The 25934-nt window shown below is 37.5% G+C and overlaps 1 protein-coding gene across 1 annotated transcript in view; it reads right to left on the bottom strand.

Moving 5' to 3' along the window:
- The window catches only part of FAT4 (FAT atypical cadherin 4), a 129747-nt gene that overhangs the window by 19811 nt on the left and 84002 nt on the right, over window positions 1-25934 (bottom strand). The window contains 3 exon segments of the mRNA XM_072336588.1: window positions 6829-11178; window positions 14073-14316; window positions 17920-18104. Of these exon segments, the coding sequence (XP_072192689.1) occupies window positions 6829-11178; window positions 14073-14316; window positions 17920-18104 (4779 nt within the window).

The raw sequence follows: 25934 nt of genomic DNA, 5'->3' as shown, positions 1-25934 counted from the left end.
TACAACCTCCTTCCTGACTCAGAGGGACCAGAGTCCTCCAGAGCTAAAATATGTTACCCTGGATGCAGTCCTTTTCTAAGCAGGCACTGTCACATGTGGTGGATATTATTCATCAGAGAATAAACTGAAATCACATAATTCATTTCAACAAGGAAGAGAACCAAGAGAAGAAGTGAAGATTTTAACAGATGCTGAATGCTGGCAAGGGGATCCTTGTAAGTAAAAATTTCTTTGTCATTAGCATCTACAACAGAAACATTAACTACAAAAGTATTTGTCTTTACTTCTTGGTTTTTCATTGCTCTGCTTTTACCAATTTGGCAATACTTCCACTTTATGCCACTTGGATTCTGCCAGCACTGCTAGCCTTCACTACCTATTCAGCAAAAGCTTGAAGCTATTGTCATGTTTTCTGCTCATGTTTCTCTGCAAAGAATTCTAAAAACCAGCCATATTTTTTCAGATCTTTCCTTAAACTCCACCTAGGCCAGGATAACTTAGATACTTAGCAAAGGGTAAGACTTGTGCATGCTACTTACTGCACTAACAGTGACTTGCACTGTACAAGAGTATGTTGCATAGAGGCTGTCCATACTTTCGTGATACTTGCATCTTGTAATTCTTACTTGGCATGTGACACCAGTGGACAATATAGAGTTCTCAGATTTGGGGAGATTGCTAACTTCTAAAATTGTAGACAAATAGGATTGTGCTACTACTAACTCTGCTAGTGTTTCCATTGTTTCACAGCCTCTGTCCCCTAATTAGAACTCTTTCTTTTACAGTACCTTTCTATTTAAGCTAAAGAAGACTGAGGCTGTTCCTTCATGTGAACATGAGCCCTCCCTGTATGACTGCAAGCAGGATGGAAATGGAACATTAGAGGAGTCCTGTTGTTAAAATGCAACTCAGATTCACCACAAATCCAGGAAACATTTCCAGTGTCTGTATCTAATTACACTCTGGGGGTATTTATTTTTTTATTGTCTAACAGGCACGACTGAAGGATGAGATAATTTTTTATGTTAGATTTTACTTTTTTCCTTATTGAAGAATTATGACACATAGCATCCATCTTTGACTTATCAGGGAGAACACATAACGAGAGTGAGGTAAAGACATCAGCTCAATGACAGTTCTTAGTTAACAAAAAAATAAATAAATAAAAATAATAAAAGAAAAGTTAAAAAATCGAATGTATTTAATAGGTTTTACTCAGTCTTCTGAAATGTGCCTTAAGTGTTCTTCCTTTTGTCAGCTCTCTTTAAAGCTGGCATATTCGCTGAGTCAGCAACAGAAAATAGATATTTACTTTAGCTGCACATATTTTAACTAGTGAATAACAACATCTTTTTCATATTTAACAATTGTTTGAATAATTCAAAAAACTAATAAAAGCATGTTTGCATTTATTCCAACTGTTTTGACACAGGGGAAGACAAATACTCTGATTAAACAATTCATCAGAGCTAATAAAACTAATATTTATTTAAAATGAAAAAGAAAATTTGGCTATTCTCTGTGATTCTCTGAAGTGCTAAAGACCTGGGAAAACATGCTTATCTTAGGAAGCAAAAGCCAATTATCAGCAGAACAAAAACATAACTTAGGAATGCTTTTCTAGTTTGTCACTAGAGCTGTTCTACACGAGTATATAAAATATAAGACTTCTATAAAGCAAAATTATAGAATCTTTAAGTGATTTGGGTTGGAAGGAACCTGAAAGATCATCTAATTCTAAGCCCCTGCCCATGGTCATGGCAGGGACACTATTCACTATATCAGGCTCCAAGGCCCCATCCAACCTGGCCTTGAACATCTTGGAGGAGCACAGATGGAGATGCTCCGTCTGTGGGACCTACGCCAGGGCCTCACCACCCTCACTGTGAATAATTCCTTCCTAATGTCAAATCTAAATTTCCCCTCTTTTAGATCAAAGCCATTACCATTCGTCTTACCATGGTACTCCCTAATGAAAAGTCCCTCTCTCCAACTGTCCTGTACACCCTGTTCAGATACTGAAAGGCTGCAATAAGGCCCCCCCCAAAGCCTTCTCTCCTCCAGGATGAAAAACCACAACACTCTTAGAGTCTCCTAACAGGAGAGGTGCTCCAGCCCCCTTATCAACTTGAGTTTTGGATGGTCCAACAGTGTTCAAATTACACATTCTTGTTCTTCCCTTTTAATCTAAACTACATTTCTTTTATATCTCTATTTATTTCTCTGTTATTTCTATCTACTGAAACCAAGCAGTGGATGGATGTGAGCACAGTGAGGCAGTGCATGTTGTATTTCAGCAGCGGTGACAGTGGGTTACCTCTGCTGCTGCAGCTTTGTACAACTGCAGAATGCAAGATCTTGTTCATTACAGGCAAAGATACACAGATAATGGTGGTGACTATTTGGGTTGGAAAACAGTGTTTTCCAAAATTTGCTCAATTGGAGTTACCATGCTCTTTGTATCTGTTATAGTTCCCTTGGAAATAAATAGGAGGCATTACTTTTGGAGGAACCTATGTATTTCAGGGTATCAAACCCAATGAATGGAAAAAAACATCTCAGTCAATGTTTAATGTACCAAAGAGACTCAAAACCCATTCTGCCTTCAGTAATACTCCAGCTTAGGTAAATGGTGCAGTTAGTTGAGTTTTTATATTTCGTCTGAACTGAAATACTGAAAGAATTCAGGGTATTCAGAAGAACATGAATTTAGTATAACACTAGATAATGAATAACAGCCAGCATTCACTAATTATCATTCATCACCTCAAGCTGATGATATCACATGCATGTCCTTATTAAAAAAAATAAAAATAAAAATCAAACTTCCTGAGAATAATATATATATATATTTTAAGAATGTAACAGGAACAGATATCAACTGCATGCTCTTGAGATTTCAGCTGATTCAAGAGTTCCAGTTTTTGTGGTTCTTTATACTCATCTCTTAAAATGGTTCTTCTATTATTCTAATCTTGCATTTGAAACAATTTCACAAACCTACATTCCTTCATCTTAAAGAGTCCTGGAAAACCTAATATGAAAGGTTCAAAGGAAGGGCTGACAACAGCTGTAAATCACAAAATATAGTCCTTCTAGAAAATTATTATTTAAAAAAAAAAACAAAACCTGATCATCATTAAGAAATGTAATTTTAACAGATTGTTTAAACACTAATGATGTTGCTCTGAGGTAATCACTCTTCATAATACTATTCAGTGAAATGAACCAAATTACCTTTGCAGTGCGATGAAGTGAAATGCAGCTGACAAAACACACTAAATCAAACAAAAGAAAGACTCTCAGTTTCCAGGTAAGTCATTGTAAGGGTCTACAGCTCATGTACTTGAATTTGCAGTGAACAATGTCTATCTCAGAAAATAAACATTTCTACTTGTATGCCGTGCTGTGTTACTATTTTGTTTTTGTTTTTTACCAGCTATGCAAATTCAATTAGGAGACTGTATTTTCATTCCAAGAGAAGCAGCAAGGCTATGTTTATGATACACTGAATTAAAAACCTGCTATTTTGGCTGTCTCTTTTTGGTGAGGCACTCCAGTATTGTATTCATAAAGAAACAGTTTCAAGCTTTAATTTTACATTCACTACAGCTATCTTTAATCACATATGAATCAGAATTAAAATCTCAAACAGCTGTGCAATCTTTCTATTGGTAGTATAATAATGACATAACAGTTGCTATGACAAGCATTCTCAAACAATCTGTATTCTGATATCTGCAGAACCTATTGTATATTAAATTTGTAGTGTTTCAAATATGCTTCTGCAGACAGAAAAACTCAAAATATACTGATTATTAATTGTGATCTTATCTAATAAACTCCACTGAAATTCAGCTCCAAAGATATGTTGGCTTTTAATTACATACTTTAGTGCCATTTGTTTTCTGTCCTGACCAATTAATCTCAAGACACTTAAACACTTCTTGATTCTACAATGGCCAACTGATTTTAAAAAGATCTGACTCCGAAATATAAACGCCTGCTTCAGTGGTATTCTATTCTAAAATTATTTATGTTGACAAGTAGTTTAGAGGAAGCTCATATCAGATGCCAGATTTAATTCATGGCATGAAAGAAATCCAACACTTCAAACTGTAACAGTCTCTCATCACTTGTTCTTAGTAAATATATATATATATTCTTTTTCCAAGTGTTATCATGCGTAAAGCTTTATTTTTTAGCTGACATAAGGCTTAAACATTAAACCTTAATACCAGAAGAAATGACCTGGACATTTCTTTAATGCTTCAAATTATAGGCTGGAGGCAAATGCGACAGTATGCTGCTAGAGCTAATGAAGTGTTTTATGTAGTGGCAACTTCAAACATACAACATACACCCATTTAAACTCTGGTGCTAATAACCTAAAGAGTTACAGGGGATAGGTTCCTTATAACTATTTTGCCATGCTCCTGGCAAAATAATCTCATGTAATACTATAAGATAAAATAAACTCCTGGATTGTAAACTTAATTAGAACTGCTTGACAGTTCACAGTAATTGTTCCTGACCTGAGGCTTAGTAGTATATTTGTGAGGATCACACAGAAGACCACATCAATATCATCTACATCAGGAGAACTTTCACTCTAAATGCTGCTGTAGCTGTGTCTTAAATGAAGTAGTCATGCCTTTATTCAAAATCAATTAATTTTCTCCTTTGCAATAAAGTATACAACATCTCCAGTACTAATCTGGTTTTAAAAAATACCCTGAGCACTTCACCATTTACAAATAAGTTTGGAGGAAAGACTGAACTGTCACTGTCACACCATAAAGCAGTGCTGTGCCTACCTGGTCTGCCCTAATGCATTTAATCAACTCCATAGAAGAGGTAATGGAAGTTTTAACTTCTCTAGTCAGTCTCTTTATTACATCTCTAGAAAGTGGCCATAATTAATGGTTACAATTGTTCAGACTGGTAATACTCAGCTAGACAAAAATGCTTTAACTTCTTTTGCTGTTTTGTAATTAGGGTGCTTTAAGCATGATAGGAATATCTGAATTAATGTCCTAAGTTTGTTGATTTTTTTAAAAAAAAATTATTTATTTTTAAACACACAACGAAGACATGAGAGAAAGACAGAATGCAAAAACTAGCATTTTACCCAAAGGTTATGGACAAGAAGACTGAAACCTTGCAGTGGTACACACAGTTTGCTTGTAACTGTGGCGCTTCACTGCAGTAGTAAGACGTGCTAGAAGTAATCTTGTATCAATATGCAATAGCAAAGTTCCCACTCCTTTCTGTTTTGAGAAATTGACATCCAAAAACTATAAAGATTAGGAGTTCGTTCTCTGATCAAATCATCTGGAGAGTGATCTGAGCTTCTCTAGTAGCTCCACTGCCAGAATAGAGTAGCTCTCCACTGACTGTAGAACAAGGATCCAACCCTCACCTACATCCATAACTACCCATGTGACAGTGACAGAAACCTGGTAGATGGCCTGTAGCAACTTCTAACACATTAAACTTTACAAGGATCATTTTTCCTACATAAAATGTATACTATACACCTACTTCAATAAGCGTTTTTGAGTTTTTTAGTACTTCCAAAAAACACAAAAACTGTTCCTCAAATTCAAGGATAATAACTAAAGATCCTCAAGTGCATCACTGCAAATGCTTTTGAATGCACACAGGAACCACAGATGGAGGATGATCCAATCACACTCAGATTATGCCAGATCAGAAAAAAACACATCTGTACATGAACTTAAAATTTACAGACGATTTCAAGTACAGCTGTTTTCCCAAACCTCAGCCTAAGCAATAAAAAAAGATTAAGGTTGGAAGACTGTCATGCTAGAATAATTCCAAGCAGACAAATTCAGTGGGCCAAGGTTTTGATGGCATAATTAATAATGACAAACCAAGTAGTTTCCTTCTCCTCATGGGGACATCTCAGTATTTTCATCCGACCCCTAACTCTATATGCTACAGTGGTTGTAGCGCTTAAAGAGAATTTGCAATCTGAATCTGTTGATGTTTTTCTTAGAACATCTGAAAGCATCCAGACTCTTCACAGGAGGAGTGAGACAGGAATTTCATTTAATTTAATTAATAAATACACCCTTTGATGACTACAAATAAAATAAACATCTTTCCCACATGACATTATAGATTAGAGCCTTCTCATAATGAAAGCATTAGTCTGTTTTGCTAAGGATAATGTAAAACAAATACTGGAAGAATAAAAAAAAAAAAAAAAAACAAAACAACAACAACAACAAAAAAACAAACACCAAAAACACTCAGAAGAAGTTGGAATTCTGTAGCCATTTCTGTTAATGAAAAAAATAAATGGCAAAGGGACAACATACATATACAGACTTCATCATTTTGCCTGAGTTTTGTTTTCTTTCTCATATCCTTCATCTGTTTTCTATATTGTATTACCGTAAGCAATTTGGGGCAGAGGCTGATTTTCTTGCTTGGCACACTCCTAGCAGAATCAAAATGCTACCACAGTATGCACAACAATAACAAGAACAGAAAAAGTCAAACTTAAGCATTGGAAATGACTTCTACATATTTAATAAATTAAAATAGCTCTGGCAAAATCCTTCTGTTCTAATGCAAATCAGGTAAGAGAGATTTGCTTAAGGACAGCTAAAATAAAATAACACTGTGGGCACCTGGTCTTCTCTGTTTTCATAACTATAAAAGTGGTCTTTTGCATGACTCCTTCACCTAAGGATACTCATATTCAGATAATTATAGCTGGAATGCATCTTTTGCTTTAAAAATACATTTCTGCCCTCTTTCCCAATCTGACTGAGATGAAGAGAAGTAAAAGTGTACCTGTATACCCAGTTTTGCAGATACAGTTGAAGGTTCCGGGGAAATTCTGGCAGGCAGCCCCATTTTTGCATGGATTGGAAAGGCACTCGTTGACATCCCTCTCGCAGGCCATGCCGGTAAAGCCATCTGGACAACTGCATGAGAATCCCCCCACCAAGTTGTGGCAGGTCCCATCGTTGTGACATGGCGAAGGGAGACATTCATCAATGTCGATCTCACACAAGCTGCCTTCGTACCCTGGCATGCACCTGCACATGAAGGGCCGGAGGGGCTCGTTGGCAACAATGATGACAGGGACACTTTCATGGCTCTTCAAGGCTGGGCCTACAGCCAGCCTCCTTATGCAGCTCCCTCCATTCTGGCATGGGCTCTGCAGGCATGAGTTGTGATCCACAGACTCAATCCGTACCCCACTCTGCCGGAAGAGGATGTCTTTGATGCTCTCGAAGAAGGTGGCGACACCACTGGGGTTCACATACTGGTTGCTACTGCGCTTGACAGCTGCCATCAGGAAGGTTTGGTTGCTCTCCTCGTACAGCCCATAGAGCTGCACAGCAGTGCCCAGCCCTGTCAGCTGTGAGCTGGCAATACGCAGGAAATGGAGGTAGTGGTTCGTCAGAAAATCCTGCACAGTGTGGACATTCAAGCGGAGAAGGATGCTGTTGTCAATGGTGGCATTGCCAAAACCCACAAAGAAAATGCGGACGCTGCTTGTGACGGCACCATGCAGACCATCACTGCTGAGCACAGCCAGGTCAAACACCCCATCTGTGGACCTGGCTTGTGAGTGCAGTTCACAGGTACCTCCAGGAATACTGAAGAGGCTGGTGACTCCTGAGGTGAGGGAGCACTGGAAGCTGTCTAACACATCTGGGTCCTGCGGCTTCACATTACCCAAAATTCCTCCTGGGAAAAGGTTGCCATAATAGTGAACATAGATTTCTACCGTTCTGGGCTGAGATGGGTTGTCATTTTGGTCTATTACCTTTATCTGCACAGTTCCTGTAGAAGACATTTGAGGAATGCCAGAGTCTCTTGTAATCACTGACAGGTAGAAATCACTGATTTGCTCTCTATCGATCTCCCTTGTTGTGGTCAGGACTCCAGAAGTACTAAGGCTGAAGTAACTGGTTGCAGGGCCAGTGCTGAGTAAGTAGTACGTAAAGGGGCCTTGGTTTGGAGGGAGATCAGGATCAGACGATTGAAGCGTCATTACCAGAGTTCCTGCGTGATTATTCTCCATGACTTCTCCCTGACGGGTGGACAAGGTGGGGCCATTATCATTGATATCCTCCAAAGTTACCAATAAAGAGGCACTGCCTGTTGCAGATGGTGTCCCTGAATCAATGGCCAGCACAGACAAGTTGTACACAGGCAGGGTTTCTCGATCCAGTTCTGCAGTGACAGTGACCTGTCCTGTCTGTGGGTTGATGGAAAAGGCACTGTTGTCATTACCAGACCCAATGAAATAGGAAAACCGGCTCCAGCTAGGGACAGAATCTGAATCAAAGGCACTGACAAATGTGACATGGGTGCCTGGAGGAACACCCTCGCTGATTTGTATATTGTACGTTCCTAAAGTGAATACAGGAGGATCATTGGCATCCAGTACAGTGATATTAACAGTTACTTCATCTATATCTGCACCACGAATGCTTCCAAAATTTTTTGCAAGAACTTTCAAAGAAATTCGTTCTTCTTTTTCTCTGTCAAGAGGCCCTGAAACATAGATCTGGCCACTTCTTTCATCTATCTGGAAGCCCTTCTTTCTGCTATTGCCAAAGATAAGGTAGTGAACTTCTCCATCAGTTCCCAGATCACGATCACTTGCAAAAACTTCACCCACAATGGTACCTTCAGATGCTGCCTCAGAAACTTCAAAATAATAAAGTTTGGACACAAAACGGGGCACATATTCATTAGTCCCTTCTAACTGGATGTTGACACTGGCAAAACTGCACCTCTCTTCATCTGGAACATTAAAAGCCTTTATTGTTAAATGGTAACTTTGCTTTGTTTCATAATCTAAAAATCCTTGGGTGGTGATTGTTCCTGTATTGGGGTCAATAACAAAGAGGTCACTATCTGAGGACTGGATAGCATATGCAATCACAGCATTAGGTCCAGAGTCAGCATCACTGGCATTTAAACGAATAACAGTTGTCCCACTTGGGGCATTTTCTAATACATTGGGAAAATAGTCCTCAGGGTTGAATACTGGAGAATTATCATTCACATCAATGACATTAATGGTGACACTGCAGAAGCCTGTTCTGGACACCCATCCTCCATCTGTGGCAGTAACAATTAGCTCATGCTTTTGGCATAACTCAAAATCAAGTGGCTTTGCTAGTGTTAGCGTACCAGTGGTTGTGTTGATAGCAAAGTTGCCAGCTTCATTTCCAGAGGAAATATTGTATCTGATTAATCCATTCATAGCAGCATCTCTGTCTCGGGCTGAAACAGTCCTGATCACTGCTCCAACAGAGTGACTCTCTGGGATAGTAACACTCATATGGCTTTGAGAAAACTCAGGTGTATGGTAGTTTTCCTCTGTTACAACTATTTCAACAGCTACCTCGGATGACAGTGGAGGATTACCTTTATCCTTTGCTTTTACTTTAAACAAAAACTTTTTGTTCAAATCAGCCATTAGTGAAGATGACACAGAAATCCAGCCTGTACTCTTGTCCAGTCTGAATTTATTAGTTTTGCTTTCATCAGAAATGAAGTACTCCACTTCAGAATTCAAACCAAAGTCTTTGTCATCCACTGCAGTAACTTTAATTAAGTTTGTGCCAGCTCTCACATTCTTAGTAACAGGCGTAAAATACTTAGGAGAAAGGAACAGTGGTGCATTGTCATTGCTGTCAACGATGTTAATTGTGACAGTTGTCTCACTCAGCAATGGAGGACTGCCTCGGTCTGAAGAAGTCACAATGAAGCTATGCCTGTTTATGTTGACGTTGCTTGAACCGCTTGAGTTTTGGTACCTTAAATACTGCTTGTTGAAAATTTCCCCTGTGGTTGCATTGATACGGAAGAACTCAGATTGAGATTTTATGAAGTAGAAGACGTGACCATTAGAACCTTCATCAGGATCAGTGGCTGAAACTTGAGTGACTTTCAACCCAATACCAGGGAGCTCAGGACACTCCAAGTAATAGGATGGTTTTGTAAATCGTGGAGCGTTGTCATTGACATCAGTGACAAATATGGTGACGTCTGTGCTCACTGTCCAGCCAGAGTCATGTGCAGAAACTCTTATTCTGTAGCGATCTGTATCCTCCCTGTTTAGCAATCTGCTGACTGTGATATCCCCAGTGCTTGGATTAATGATAAATGGGAGACTTGTGTCCCTTATGGAGTACCTGCTGATTGCATTCATGCCAATGTCTTCATCTGAAGTTGTGACTCGGGTTACTGTAAAACCCAGAGGAGCATTTTCAGGCACAGAAGCACTAAATATCTGGGAAAATCTTGGGGCGTTGTCATTTTCATCTAAAACATTAATGATAACTTTGACAGTTGTGCTCTGGAGCGGGGTGCCTTTATCTGAAGCTTTTATGGTTAGTGTGTATCGAGACAATTTCTCCCTGTCCAAGGGCCTGACACTCCTGATCTCACCGGTGGCTCTGTTGATATTGAAACTATTTTCTGTATTGCCCTCAATTATTTCATAAATTAACTGTCCATTTAGACCACTGTCCCTGTCAACAGCAGCCACCATCAATAACTTCCGTGGGGACAGATTCTCCACTATTTCAGCAATGAAGGGATCTTGCTCAAACTCCGGTGCATTATCATTGACATCTACAACTGTTACTTCCAATTTCTTATACGAGGAAAAGGGAGGAAAGCCTGTATCTCTGGCCTCAATCCAAACCACATATTTCTGTATGGCTTCAAAATCCAAAGCCTGGCCAACAGAAAGCTGTCCGGTTACCTGATCCACTATGAATGTGTTGCCCAGGTTCCCACTGGCAATATAGTAGGACAAGGAGCCTCCTCTGGCTGAAGATCCAGAAATGGTGGTAACAAGTGTCCCAACTGCTTGGTTTTCAGGAAAAGTGAAAGTCTCCTGTTCTGCTTGAACTTGAGGAAATTCTGCTCTGTTCACAAACCTCACAGTGACAGTTGTAGTGTCTGTCTTGGGGTACCGACCGCCATCCCTCACGTGGACAGAAATGGTGACTTCAGACTCTCCTGCCAGCTCATTGGCAGCTAGGATTGCCCCTCTTGCTGAATCAATGTGGAATTTCTCTGAGTTTTTCCCCATGAGGGAATAATGGAGCTCTGCGTTGGAGCCGGCATCAGCATCAGTGACAGTCACTGCAAACACAAATGAACCTGAAAGGGAGAACAAAGACAGGCAGTTGATGAATGAATGCATCAATTGTGAAAAACAACATGCCAGCTTTTCACTCAGAAATATGTGTGAGAGTATCCCCTCTGGTATTCTGCCTTGAAGAACTTGCCCTTTCTCATTCTGTTCTGAAAACAAACTTCCTTTACACAAGATGTGACATTCAAAAAGGTAAGCTTGTGAGCCCATGAAACATGCATGTGGTCAAAAAGCATGGGTCTGAAAGGCAGGTCATTGCACTCAGGGAAATGCACTGCACAGATGTCAGTGGCTATGTGCACTGGCAACTGAAGCTGCAATTTTTTGATAGTCCAGCATCCCATTTCTAGAACATCCACATTATGAAAGCCACAACTCAAGGGAAATTGAAAGTCACTTATTTATTTATTTATTCATTTATTTATTTTTGAGTTGCCCATAGTTTATCCATGGCAACATCAAACAAAAAGCAACAAATAAGCAAAGAAACAAAAAAACCCCAAAATAAAATGATTAAAAAACAAAAAAACAAAAACAAACAAAAAAAAACCAACAGACTTCAACACTGTAATTCTGTAACTATCAAAATAAAATAAGTGAACAGGCATCACGAGTGGACATTTACCCTCATAACTTGCTCTCCCTCACAATTTTTTCCTGCTGTGGCTTTGTTGCCATTAACCTGCAAGACTATTTAGAGGGTAGTAGACTAATGGAGCCACATTTTTAAAAACACGCTGATCATCTGAGATAGGGGTCAAATCACACCGAAATAATAAACTATTAAACATTAGTACAATAACATTGACAAATTATGTTATGGGTCTTTCAAATTTACATTTTCCAGACAGGTCCACCATATGGGCACTTTTTGCATTAGGAGCTCTAATTGCATGAAGAATCCAGGGTGTCCTTTTGCACTGAACTTTATAGATCTAATCCATAACAGATCTTTCAAATTTCTGTTCAAACAATTTGCAGAATACTCTGCTGATGTTTTACTATTTAAATTTAGAAAATGCCACTTCTGTACAAAAATCATGTTTTCAGCCTCTTAAGGCAAAATCAACTTAAGGCAAGAATGACTTTGGCAGTATCTCCTTTAAACTATACTTCATGTCACTGTCTGTCATGTGCAATAAGTGCAATGAGTTGTACTCCAGAGGAGAATATTTAGGAAAGTACAATATTCAAATTCCTTCTGAGAAACAAGACATAAAGCATTAATTTTTGCTTCAGATAATAAAATGTTACTATTAATTACTATTATTACTTGTACCCATTTTTTGCCTCAACTATACAAGAAATTTAGCTTTGGTTTTTTTCATACTGCACATTGCAAATTCTGTGGTCAGAATAGAAGCAAAAGTCTTGAAAAAATTTTGAGGGTTTTTTTTTTTTTTTTTTATTTGTTTTCTTTTAATAGTTGTCATGACTGCCAGTAATTGTCAATAGCCTTTCAAAATAATTTGAAAAGATATGAACATTTCCTTTTAAATGAAAATAAACTATCAACTGAGGAATTTGTAAATAAAAAGCGCATGTATCTCTAGCTTTCTGCTAAGTTAAAAAGAGTAAACATGGCTCAGGCTTTCTATGCATTTCTAGTTATAAGGGGTCATACAAAACAGTACTGCCAGAACACTTTAATTTAAAGTAAGTATGCTCATCATAATCACATTTAAAGAAACAATCAAAAAAAGAACCACACAAAGGCACTGTGCTCCAGTCAGAATACACAAAGATTCACCAATGTAATAATAATATACTTTCATTATGCTGTTCTGGAAACAGGAAAGAAATATAAACAAATTCATTCTTCCATAAAAAGAAGAAGTATTTGCAATTGTTTAAAATTTAAAAAGAGAACTCCAAGACAAAGAAATACAGCTTCATTTTTTATTTATTTATTTTTTCTCTTGAAAGAAAATTTGTTTCATAAACCAGTTGTCTTGGAATCCTCTCTGTAGGCATTGCGTATCCACGTATGTAAATGCATATGAGAATGGAGAATGATGACTTTCACAGCTAACTACTATGACTGCAGTTTGGTGAATCTATAAGATAGTGATCATCTTTAAAAACCTTTTACTATTTTGAGATACTAGAGGTCCCAATATTAATCTGTTTTAAATCTTGGGTAAGTCTCAATAGTAGAATCCTTTGATATATTCTCCCTATCTCCAAGCTAATATATATTTTCTTTCTTTCTCCTTGCAATGCCAATTCTCCAATAGGAAACACGAGTATTTAAGAGTTACCCATTTCTAATTTCTTTATTTATCAGGTTTGTTTAATCGTAAACCTAATCAGAAATTAATTTCTGTATCAAGTGAAGTAACTTCAACTTACGCGCCGTTTCAACAAATGAAAGGCTGCAGCTTGGTTTTACTTTACTTTACAAATTGTCTCAAAGAAACGCAACATAATCAATATCTTATATAGAAAATACAGAAGTCTTTTCAGAAAGTGTTGACACAATGCTCTTTAAGATTTGCTCAAGACAACAAAAGAATATCTATATATGGGTGGATACTCAAAGAGGAAAAATAGGCTACTGCCTTCCCAACAAAATAATTTGTCCATCTGTTTGTCTATTTTTACAGCTCAGTCTATTTTAAAGCTCAGTGCTCATTTTTGCCATCTTCTTTATAGAGCTGCAGGAGTGCAAATTGGATTTAGGTGGAAGAAATAAACTGAAAAAAATTACTAATATGTAGGTCATATAGCAGGCTTTGCCATTACTTACTTCTATTCAACACAAAGACAGAAATTTGGCAAACAGCTGTAAAGGAATATATCAGAAACATTCTTTGTGACATGGCTTTGCATTTAGTTCGATGTTAATGCCATCTGAACTATCCTAAACTATTGTAAGCATCATCACTGATAAGGTTACCTGAAGCAGTAGGCGATGGAACATGAGTGACATAGGGATGGTGTTGAAATTTGGGAGGGTTGTCATTCACATCAGCAACAGCAACAAGCACACTGGCGGAACTGGAAAGAGCCCTGGGGTAGCCCCCATCACTTGCCACAACAATCAACGTGTAGTTCTCTCTTGTCTCTCGATCAAGTAGAGCGCTGGTGATGATCTGACCTGTTGATGGGTTGATTGTGAACTGAGAATTGCCACCAGTAATCTTATAGCTGTTTGAAAGAAAAAAAAATGAAAAAAAAATTAATTAGTATTTCATAAGGCAGCATGCTGACTTCAGATTACAATATCTTTTCTCTCTTCAGACCACCATGCTAACGGATATTGACACTAGGATTTTTTTCTGTCTATCCATCTGTCTTCACTTTATTTCTCTTCCACATTTTGAGACTTCTCAAAAATGACATTTCTGGGGATTTCTAAATGTAGTTGCTTAACACAGATAGATTTCTGATAAATGAGTTTCAGACTGAGCCTCTGCATAGCTGGGCACTCTCTCAAAATCACAAGCAACCTGCTATAGGCAGCCTCTTGTACTGATTTCTGTGGGCTATAGCATTAAGTGTTAATCCAAAACATTGACATGCTCTTAACTGAAATTACAGAACATAACTGGAAATAGTACTATTTTCAGAAATCACAGGGTGATTTTTACAGAAGTATATGAAGGTTTATAATTCATATTTTCCTGATACTGAGCTAAGTTTTGCTATTCTAGATTTCAATTTTAATTTATAGCAAATCATAGCAAATCCATAACTACAGAAGTATCCAAACAGCAGACAACGAGGAGAAGAATTTGACAATTAGTGTGTCTGAATATGCACGTTTGTTTGTTTGCGGGAGTGTAAAAATGTGGTAGTAACTGATAATGTACCTACTGTACCTCATGTGCCTCTGATTTGCTAGTGTAGTAAATTTGCCTCTTCTTGAATGTCTATATACCTACTTTTAGTACAAAATGAATCTCAAAGGCACCTGGAGCACTAAGCTGTATTTTTAAAGGTAATTGGTTAACATTAAATTTCTATTAATTCAGATTATGGAATTTCTAGGGGGGAAAAAAAAAAAGAAAAACTGGATACAATGAGCAATTCTCACATTCTATATTACTGCCCTTACAAAATCAAAATTCAACTGTGATTACTAGTGCTTCTTCAGAGAAGCTTGTTATAGAACAGTAGCAACTTTGTTTTGTGGCACACAATTCTACAAAAAGATCGAGGGGAAATCTGCTATCATGAAAAAGAGTAAAATCCACATCTTCATCTTTTCAAAATCTAAACAGGATATGACAGAAATAACAACACAGGCCAGAAGCTTTTCCTAGAGGACTGATAGCCAGTCTGTCTAATAAGCTGTGGCAACTTCTCATGTTCAGTCATTAATCTCTACAGAATGCCAGAAGCACACTTTAATTGCTTAATTATAATTCAATATGATGGCCATATGTAATTATTCTTCAGCCAAAGAAATGTGCATCTAGAGTGGAAAGAATGTGCAGTGCTTAAAGCACCACTTAAATCTCTGTAAATACCAGCAGTATGGACACACTTCATCTATGATTTGCAGTGTTTTAACACTATGAGACGTCACAGAAGAGTCTCTCTAACGTGTACTTCCATGTACAGAGAATGACTTATGTGATAGCTTTGGAAAGATAGCTCGAAAGACACTTTAAAAAACAAGGAAGACAAATTGCATTTCCCAGGGGATATTCTGAGTTATATATATGACTACAAATTAAAGCAAACCAAGTGGACAATGTAAGAGTCCATTTACAAAGAAGTTCCAAAACACGTCAAAAGATAAAACCCCCAAACTCTGTAATTCTAACAACTAGTATAAAAGAAATGGGACTGAAGTACTCAGTCTTTTGACTACTCTATGCTGATCCTTCTTACCTATACTACCTTCAACAGTATTCAAGCATGCTTTACCAGAAAGTACCTCAACAGCCCATTAGCCTCCCATAATAGGCTATCACCAGAAATAAGAGAAAAAGAATTAGTAAACATGGAATTGTAACTGTTTTGCATAAGACTATCTGCCTTTTACAGAATTAAGTCTTTATTTTTTTCTTTTTAAGGATATCTTCACATAGAATTTCATATACCATCCAGAGAAATCAAGGATTTGGTTTTAGAATGCGCTCTAACAAGACTGAAAAGGTATTCTGAGTGCGTGGCACCTCTGACAAGAAGCACTTAGGTATTCTGGTCCCTCCAATAACTGGAATTTTTTAACACCAGTCATCTATTAAGATTTGTATTATATGAAATTCTAAATTTGGACAAAATCTGTCTAAGAAAAACAAAGTATATGCCTGAGTTTGAGAAGTACAAAACAAAACCTCAAGGCAAATTAAAAATTGCAATTTATGAAATAAAATCTATTCTTCTTGAGATAATTAGTGAATGACAAAGACTAATAGCTGGAATATTCAAACACACTAAAGAATGTGAGAGCACACTGATAGTTTTTAGCTATGGGGTGCAAACATTACAATAATTCATGCTTTGTATGGTATTCTTTTTCCTAAGAAAGCTTTCCAGAAATAAGTTTCTCTGAGTGAGAGTGAATTGAATTAAAAGTTTTATTGTTTCACAATGTAATAAATGGTAATTTTTAAATATTGGAAAATGACAAAACACAAATTTCCTATTTCTAGGTTTTAGCTAGTGGGAAAGAAAATATCACAGTATTTTGTACGTACTTGCTTTGCTATAACACAGTTCTGCTTCACTTTATTTCTTTTCCTCCATTTATGAGAACAGTGATATGCACTTTGAAGTGTGAACTGAGATAATAAATAAATAAACTACCTTTATATTTTGACTTATAAATTAGAAAACAGAGAAAGATGTGTTTCCAGCAATAAAAGTTAATTTTGAAGAGACAGCCTAAATGCTACTGTGATTAATGTCTTATAAGAATCTCTTTTTTATTCCATCACCAATAAATCAATTCACAGTGGATAATCTCTAGCTTGTCACTGCCACTTAGCATCTTCATTATTCTTGTTCACAGACTGGTAATGGCCAGTGTTCAATCCAGAGAACAGTTAAGAAATAGAGCTGCATCAACTAAAACATGCAAATAAGTTGGTATTTAAAGCAAAAATATCAAAATCTATCTTTTGTTTGTTTGTTTGTTTTGTTTTTTGTTTTGTTTCTTTCAAATAGGATACATCTCACTTCTGGTATTGTGTAATTTTCATTCCATAAACTGGGCTCTAAACTGAACACATTAACTGACTGTAGATTTACTCATGGAACATGACAACTTTATGTGAAAATTAAATTATCTTTAATTACAAGAACTCAGTTCTAAATGCTATGCTAAATATAAGGTTTAAAGCCTTTCCAAAGGATACACAAACTAAGACTAGTCAGTAACACAGATTATAATATGCTTCTTCATTCAGAGGATGTGTATGTCAAGAGTGTAGCCTGATGTGCTTAATCCATTTATTATTTTATGTGGAGTTTAAGGGTTTATTTTTTATTTTTTGTCTTCAGCTACCATAAAGAAGAAATCTAGACTATCAACAACAAGCTTAGGTCTAAATGGAACTCCAGTTTATTTTTAACTTACTGGAAAACTAAAAACAAGACTGGAACTCTTCTCATACTTAATACATTTCTAAAAAGCTAAACAAAGGTCAGATTTGCTGAAAGAATGTAGCCACACACATGCTAATATCCTTCTGCAACTTAAAGCTTTATGTCATATTGATTATGGACACTGCTAAAAAAATCTTCAGGTGAGGCATGAGGTGGGACTGCATTCAGCAGTGCTAAATGACTTACCTAATAACAGCATTTCTAGAAGCATCAGCATCTGAGGAGTTTACTAGCAAAATATCTGTCCCTGTAGGTGCATCCTCAGGAACTGTAGCAGAATACATATTAAAGGCAAATGTGGGGACGTTGTCATTGACATCATCCACAGTGACAGTGATGGTTCCAGTGCCAGTGAGGGCAGGAGATCCTGCAGAAAAGTAGGATATAAAATGCTAGAGGTTACAAATACCACAGTGTTAATCTGAGGTCTGCCATCCCCAATTTAAAGACTAATGCTTGAACACGTCACGGTACACAGAGCTAGAAAGTCAATGAGACATATAGGACAGGGTCAGATTTCTCAAAGGCATCCTGACATAAAGTACAAGCTGTGACAGTCAAAAATAAGAAAAAAATAAAAAATAATAAAAAAGGGTTGTTTTTTTTATACTTGCCTCATCTAATTTCAGCAATTTTTGTAATACAAGCTCAGTGGAAAAAGATGGTCTTGGAAACATTCAGAAGTCTTCCTGTAACAATTAGGACCAATTTAAATATGTGGTTGCCTTTGAGAAGTTGTTCAAAGGTGGCACACTGACAGCTGTGAAGACTCCAGCCCTCAATTTACTTATCCGCAGAACAAATAGAGTGAAAACAGTGGCAAACCCCAGCCCCTCACACAGCACTTCCACTGCCGGTCACACCCTGACCTAGGAAGACCTTCTCCAAAGGGTGAGAAGGTTGCACAGTTTCCAGACTTACGCAGTCTTGATTTCTCTCTAGAAGCATCCATCTACAGCAGCACAGTGTTCACTCTGATGTGATACTGGCTTATAGGAAATCAGATAAAACTTTTTTAACCTACAAATTTTCTTCTTATTCCAATATTTAATCCTGATACGTGCAAACAAGTAAGAAATAGTACGCATATTCACAAGCAGTCTCTCAGTACTGATTCTCTTCACACTTTCCTTTTGTTAAATCATAAGAAGACACTAAAAAGCTTTACAAGTTCATGATGGCTTTGCCGGTTTATTGCACTTTAACTGAGCCAAGAATCAGCATAACACCTTCTGCTAACCAAATTCTTCACCAAAGGTCCCTGAAAATATGCGATTCTGCTTTTATTTGAATATGTAGTAAAGGAGGGAGAGAAAGAAGAGCACAAAACTCACAAGGCACAGCACAAAGACAAATGGTGACCATGCCTTATTTACCCAAGATTGAATCCCTTTCCCCCTCAGTCTCAAAGAGATACAATAATTTGCCATTTGCTGGAGCAGGGAAAAAGTAATGTTAATGAAATGCTTTGGGCCAGTACCCCAGAGACAGATTCAAGCCCTTACTGAAAGGCAAGTTTATTAGACTGAGCTGTCACTTGATAAAATACAGGCAGCCCCTTGTGACCATCCTAATCCCTCCATCACAGCAGACGGTTGGGTCGCTGCTGCACGAGGTCACTGCTAGGCTTCGGCCTCTCAGGGCTGGGAAGGAGGCAGGCTCTGCTCTTGCATCTCACATGGTCCTGGCAAGGGCTCCAGACACAGAGCTTCTGTAGGAAAAACAACTAATGACCAATTTTCCCCACTTTTAACCCTTGCAGTCTGAAGGAGTACCATAGCCTCTCACACAGAAGTTGAGATCAGCTTCTGCAGGGGAAGGAGGTTTCTAAACACAAAATACTTCCAAGTAACTTGATGCAACATGCAAACAAACCAAACGAATGAGCTCCTGAAGGAGATGAGCTATAAATCTTGCCAGGCTCCCTCTGAAGCCCACCAACAAGACAGGCCAGATCATGATGCTGAGAAGGAAGACATGAGCCAGAGGAGAGGTTTCCCGCCATGTCTGTGCACAATGGAGCCTTTTCTCTGCTCCATTCTGAGGTAATTCATTCTGCCAATTAATATACTTTCAGTCAGGAAGGATACATTAAAGCACTAAGTTTGACTCATTTTTCACTCTTTTTTCTTCTTCTTCTTTTCAATATTGTCATCTAGCCAAATGCTTATAGATAAAAAAGGCTGCAAAAGCATTCCTGATTGCTGAAATACTGCCCATGGAGTGTTTATTATTACTGCATTAAATGAAACGGAGTCCTCAGTGGCGTTCACTGCATGTGTCATCAAGCTCTGGCCTTCCAAACACATTTAATCCACATCCATCTCACAGCTAATGAAATGAAAAGTCAAAGTTGTTAAGTTTCACAGGTGATTAAACAATTTATGCATAATTCAGAAATTAACCTCGGGTAAGTCCCATTCAAAGAGCATTAGTAATGCAATTCAGTCTGGAAAAGAAAGCTAAATTTCAGCAAAGATGTGAAACTCATTGTCTTAAATGCATTTGCTCACACAAAGAGCCAGTGATGGAAAATTCAATCTGTCAGCTTCTTCACAAAAACAACTGCAGCAGAAGCTGCTCCAGAAGGCAACATTAGATATAACCCAATGGTAGTATGATGGGATGAGCTCAAGAGCATTCCTTGGCATAAGGAGTTGGAGCCAATGCCACGGTGGCTGTACTCACAAGGCTTCCCATCAGCATGGAGGAATGGGAAGAGTACTCCTATGGGAAAAGTAAGTGAATAACAGGAAAGATTTTGTATTAGCACAGTACTCTATCAATTTGGTCTGACTCCATATGTATTATCTATCCACATACTCCTTATTGATGCTTCAGACTTATCAAAATAAGAGCACTTGTGTGAATCAAAATGGCAAAAATTGGCTCTTTGTAAGACACTTGATGGCCATTACTCCCATTGGGTGTGTCTACAAGGCACAGTACAGCACAGTGTGGGCACATTTATTTTAGTCTTAGAGAAGTGAAAATACCAGGCAAGGTTGAGCATACTAATAAAATTAGCTAGGGTAATATAAGCAACTCAGATCTCATTCAGTACTAGCTTGCGCCTCAAGAAATATCCCAGAAGTCCAGTATTAATTCATTAATTTGGATGTTTGTAACATCCAAAGCCACTGCTTTTTGTCTCAAAACCAAAAATCATTCTCATTTTTTTTTAGATGGAAAAACTCACACATCTACATTGCTTTCCTGTCTACACAGTTATCCAAATACATCTTTTTTCCTCTCTAAGTAAAACATCACGTCCACAAATTTATTCCTTTATTGTATTACGCTGAAAGATAACGTTGCAGTTTCACTGAGTTCTCAAAGCTTGTATTCACTTGAAATTAAATGACTAGCTCACATTTCTGCAGTTACTGAGAAATATAAGAAGAGGAAATTACAAATGAAGTAATTTTCAATGGAAAAGAAATAGCTTGGGGCCAAACTCTACCATTCTCGGTGAACTTCCAGTGAAAGTTCTGCTTGCATAAGGACCACAGAATTTGGCCCCTGGTTATAAGTAGGTTTCATAAAATGTACATGTCATATTTGTGGTAAAAGAACTACTTTCCACGGTTGGGCTGAGTTCCCAGATTTCTTAGTTTTGCTTCAATAGCAAATCTTACTCAAGTCAGTTATTCTAATTATGCTAGAGCATTATCCTTCTTGTGTGTATGCTTTTCACATTGTGCTTTACATGTCACATAAATAAGAGTAGTTAAATTTGTGTAAATTCTGTTGTATTAATCTAACATTTGGATTTCCCCCAACCTGTTTTTGATAAACCAGACCTGTTTACAATCTATAAAATTGTTATACACAGTACATAAGACCTTGTATTCTCCTACAAACAGCTCTGAGTGACACAGACATACACTTATCTTTTACTGCGCTTGCAGGAAAATTTCTACCAAACTTTCATAATATTTTAAACTATTTTGCAGCAGAAGTAGTAATTATTTCTGTCAGACACCTCTTATTTAGAGCATTTCTCTAGAGCTATACTAATAGTTTTTTAAGTTCCAAAACACAGTCTCTCACAAAGGCTTAAAACATCCACATTGAAAAACCATTTTCAAGACAGATAGGGAAACAAAGCAGCCATCAGATGATTAATAGCCAGAGAATGTTAAGTTAACTCAGGGAAATAAATGGGAAAGATCATACTGACTGTTCAGTGAACATCAAATCTTTGAAACTTAGAAGACAAAACTCATATAGAATATTATTTTGAATTTTCAATATTTGTGCACTGCGGTCTGTTTTTATGAGCAGAACAGCTTATTTTCAAGGTGACAGCTGTACATATACATTAAGCAGAGAGCCCCACAAATGTCCACATGTCATTGTTGAAATAAAGATTAACCTGGGAGAGTGTCAAAATAGCAATGCAGAGTTCAGGAACAAAATTGCTTCCCACGGATGTTCTTCCAAAAATTTAAGCTTTTTGCTTACATCTGCTAAGTAAACATGTGTCTGGGGATGAAGAGAAGGAGCAGACCTTGGGAACCTGCTCCTTGGAGGCCCATGGTGGAGAGCAAGTTGCAGGAAGAGGTTATGAGAGGCCACCTCATCCTAGGCTCACTGTGGGATGCAGCTTCCCTCTCTGCAGAGAACATCTGGGAAGGTGACAACGACATGGCATAAGGGGACTGTGGGGCAGACAGGCAGGCAGGAGTTGAACCTCCCTCTTCTATTTACCTCCTCTTTTGCCAGTTTCAGCAAGGCAGGACTGGCAGAAATCACCAAGAAGGTCCCCCATATGCTACTGCTCATCTGTGGCTGATGGCCACAAGAGGATGACGCCAAAAATGTGTCAGTGTAGAAATTAGAGTTGGCCCCTTCAACTTTTTGCTCCTACCCTCCAAGAGAAGAGAGAACATGCTCAGGTCTTGAGACACTTCAAAAACATCCACAAAAAGATTATGTTATTGGAAATTGTCCCAGCTGTGTGGCACTGGATAGCTTACAACAACAACTAGAAATAAGAGACTGTGTTCAGCACATTATCCGCATATTGTTTGAAGTTTTAATGGATCCTCAGTCTTGTCTGTGCAGTGGTCACTACAAAAGACAGTACAACTATAATTCCTTTCAGAAACCAGGAACTCAAATTTTTTGCCAAAAAAAAAAAAAAAAAAAGTCAAAATTAAGTACTAGAAAACTAACAATAAACTTAGGTAGAACACTATAGATAAAATTAACTAAATTAAAAGAAGGGGATTAAAATTAAATAAAATTCATCTAAAAGACTAATCAAAACACATGCGGCAGGCAGTTTGTGATAAACTAAACACATCATTATCCTGAAAATTGGAAAGCAATTTAACAGAAATGGAATTTTTGCTTCACTGAAATGTGTTGCTTTGCAACAAAGCGGATTTCACTTCTGCAGTCAAACAGTCAGTGAATTAGTCCCAGGGCTAGAAGTTGTATGCATTATTGTAGAGCACTAACTTCATCACTCAAGTAAACAAGGCCTTTCTCATTACAAAGCAGCCAATCATTCCTAATGCTTTGATATGCAGATAGAGTGTTCTGTTCTGAGCCTTACAGAAGGAGGAGTATTTAAAATGGAGATGGATTAAGTTAAAATGCAACTAACTTGCACTATGCATTTAACTTTTAGTGTACAAGAAGCTTGATTTGAAAAACAAATGAATTTAAATTAATTTATCTACCTGGAACACAAAAGAGAGTGTATATGTAAATAAGCAAAAGAAGTAGCTATTTTTACAAGATTCTGTCTGCACTGAGCACAGCATAAGCTGGATGTTGGGCTGCTGATACAAGCAGATGTCAGTCAGCAACTCGTGGCTGTCAGGTTTTGTTCTTCCAAAGCCCAAGTGTTTTATCTCATGAGCTTCAGAATCTTCAGCACACACTGGCAATCTGTTAAGGTCTCAAGCATAGGTCACTGGAGATAGGGTTTAGGAAAGACGTGTGCAGCTATCAAAGATTTCTCAGCAAGAACTGCATTTAAATCCAGAACAAAACAGTTGCCTTTTTCCAAGGAAGTTTCACAGGAAGAAGCTTTAATACCAGTTTCTTACAGCTGCCAACATAATGCTCATAACAAGATCTGACAAATGACCACCTGTAAGGGAGCATCTCCATGAATACACAGTGTATATACAGTGTCCAAGGGTACAGGCATGGCAGTGCATACCACCAGGGACTTTGGTGACCACAGCTAGATTAAAGAATAACTTGCATCATAAATGCATAAAGATTTAAAAATAAATATTTTCTTAAAGCCATCAAATAACCTATCCTATAACCTATATTATTGCTGTAAACAGAAAACAAAACAAAACAAACAAGAACAAAAAAACCACCAGAAAAGACGGCTCCTAAAGAGACTGCTGACTGAATCTAATTTTGACTGCTTGTAACTCTTGAATATCCCACAGAGAAATTCTTGTAATGCACAATTCTGAATCAAGCTTTAAAAGCACCCTTTATAAATAGCAAAGATCAACCAGCAGGGTAAGTTTTCAGGTCATATGAACAAGTTTTACTCATTTTATCCTTGTAATTAAGGCTTTCTGAAATTGTAGCTTTGTTACTGATGAATCAGCTAGCAGACTTTCCATTTATAAGGTGTAACATCGGATTTAGAAAACAGTTTAAGATCACCACAACTGAAATGTACTTGTACTTACAAAAGGCTGAGAACACAAAAACTTGGACTTAGCCCAGAGGCTCTCGATGAACTGTTTCAAAAATAGTGATCTAATAATGAAGGTTTAACTCCAAATAGAAGACTGAATCCCTCAAATGGCATTTAGGGCCGGATTACACATCTTGCAGGGAAGTCCTCTAAGGGGATGGTCTAAAACTTTCATCTCCCTTGAGGAGTAAATTTGCCACATAACATGGACATGGATACAGTCTCTTCCTTGGCAATTACTCTCTAAGGGACATCTGACTGATTTTGCCATGATCCAGCTCTGTGAGCCTGTTGACTTCCAGAGAAAAATTAAAACACTGCCAACAGTTCCTAGGCTCTGTGAAATGGTAGGATCTTGATATTAGCCTCCCAAATCTACAAAACGCCACTATGAATTCTCTTCTCTCTTGATTTTAAACAGTGGTAACACAAAATAAATGCTGTGAGCTCACTGATAAATCTGTTGCCAGTTCTCCCATCTGATTTAGAAATGTATTTTAAAGAATCACACAGAACTACTAAAACAATACATTTTCTAACAGTAGCAAAATAGTAAAAGTAAAGCAGCTAGTAAAATAGAAAAACTAGACTCAAGTAGATTACGTTGGACAGCAAGGAAATAAATGGGGCTGGGATAGAAACAAACATTCATTTTGACAGAGTTGTGGCATAAAACAGATCCTACAAGAGAGTATTCATTATGTAAACTGCTCAGCACCAAGGTAAGCACACATCAGCTTCATTTAGCTCACCCATGGCTGAAGTGATGTGCATATTTAAACATAGTACAGAAAGCATGAAAAACAGGCCATTTCTAAAGGAAATTTGTGAGTTGCTTGTTTGTTTTGATAGTGACAAGATTTAATAATAGCTGAATTTGTTTTAAAAACACAGCTCATTCTTCTAAAGCAACATCTTTTCACACTGCAAACTGTCAAGTACAAGCAGTGTATGCTAAGAAAACAGGATAAATATAAATGTCTCTAAGCCTAGTCATATAAATCTCACATAATGTTAACCCTCAAGACTCTTTCCATCAACAGAAAATAGAGCCTGCAGTTTCTCTAATACAAAAATACAGTCATCCTTTACTTGTCACTGCAGACCAGGAAATATCTCAAAATGTGTCAAAAGAAAGGGTAAGAAGAACAATACAACTATATTGTCAGTTTTAATTTGATTTTAAGATTGAAGTGAACCAAAAGCATATGCCAAATGAGAATTCCTGAGAAGGATATAACCTCTATGTTTGGTTGCCCTCCTGCATTCTTGAGGAAAGAATGCATAAGTTAAGGGCCAACATTTTGTAAAGAAAAAACATATGGTTGCTTTTTGACACAGGCCAGGAAGGTATACGACAATCTGCTAACTAAATATATTAATCAGTCCACTGGCTCATGCCTTTCAGAACTATCTAAATTAGTAAATAGGTTATTTTAAGAAAATAATTAAAAAACCCACAGCAACACAGATTCTAATTAGAAACATCACATTCTGATTGTGGCTTTATTG

The sequence above is a fragment of the Excalfactoria chinensis genome, chromosome 4 (assembly GCF_039878825.1).
Source record: "Excalfactoria chinensis isolate bCotChi1 chromosome 4, bCotChi1.hap2, whole genome shotgun sequence".
NCBI classification, from domain to species: domain Eukaryota; kingdom Metazoa; phylum Chordata; class Aves; order Galliformes; family Phasianidae; genus Excalfactoria; species Excalfactoria chinensis.
This window is presented reverse-complemented; position numbering and strand designations above follow the sequence as displayed.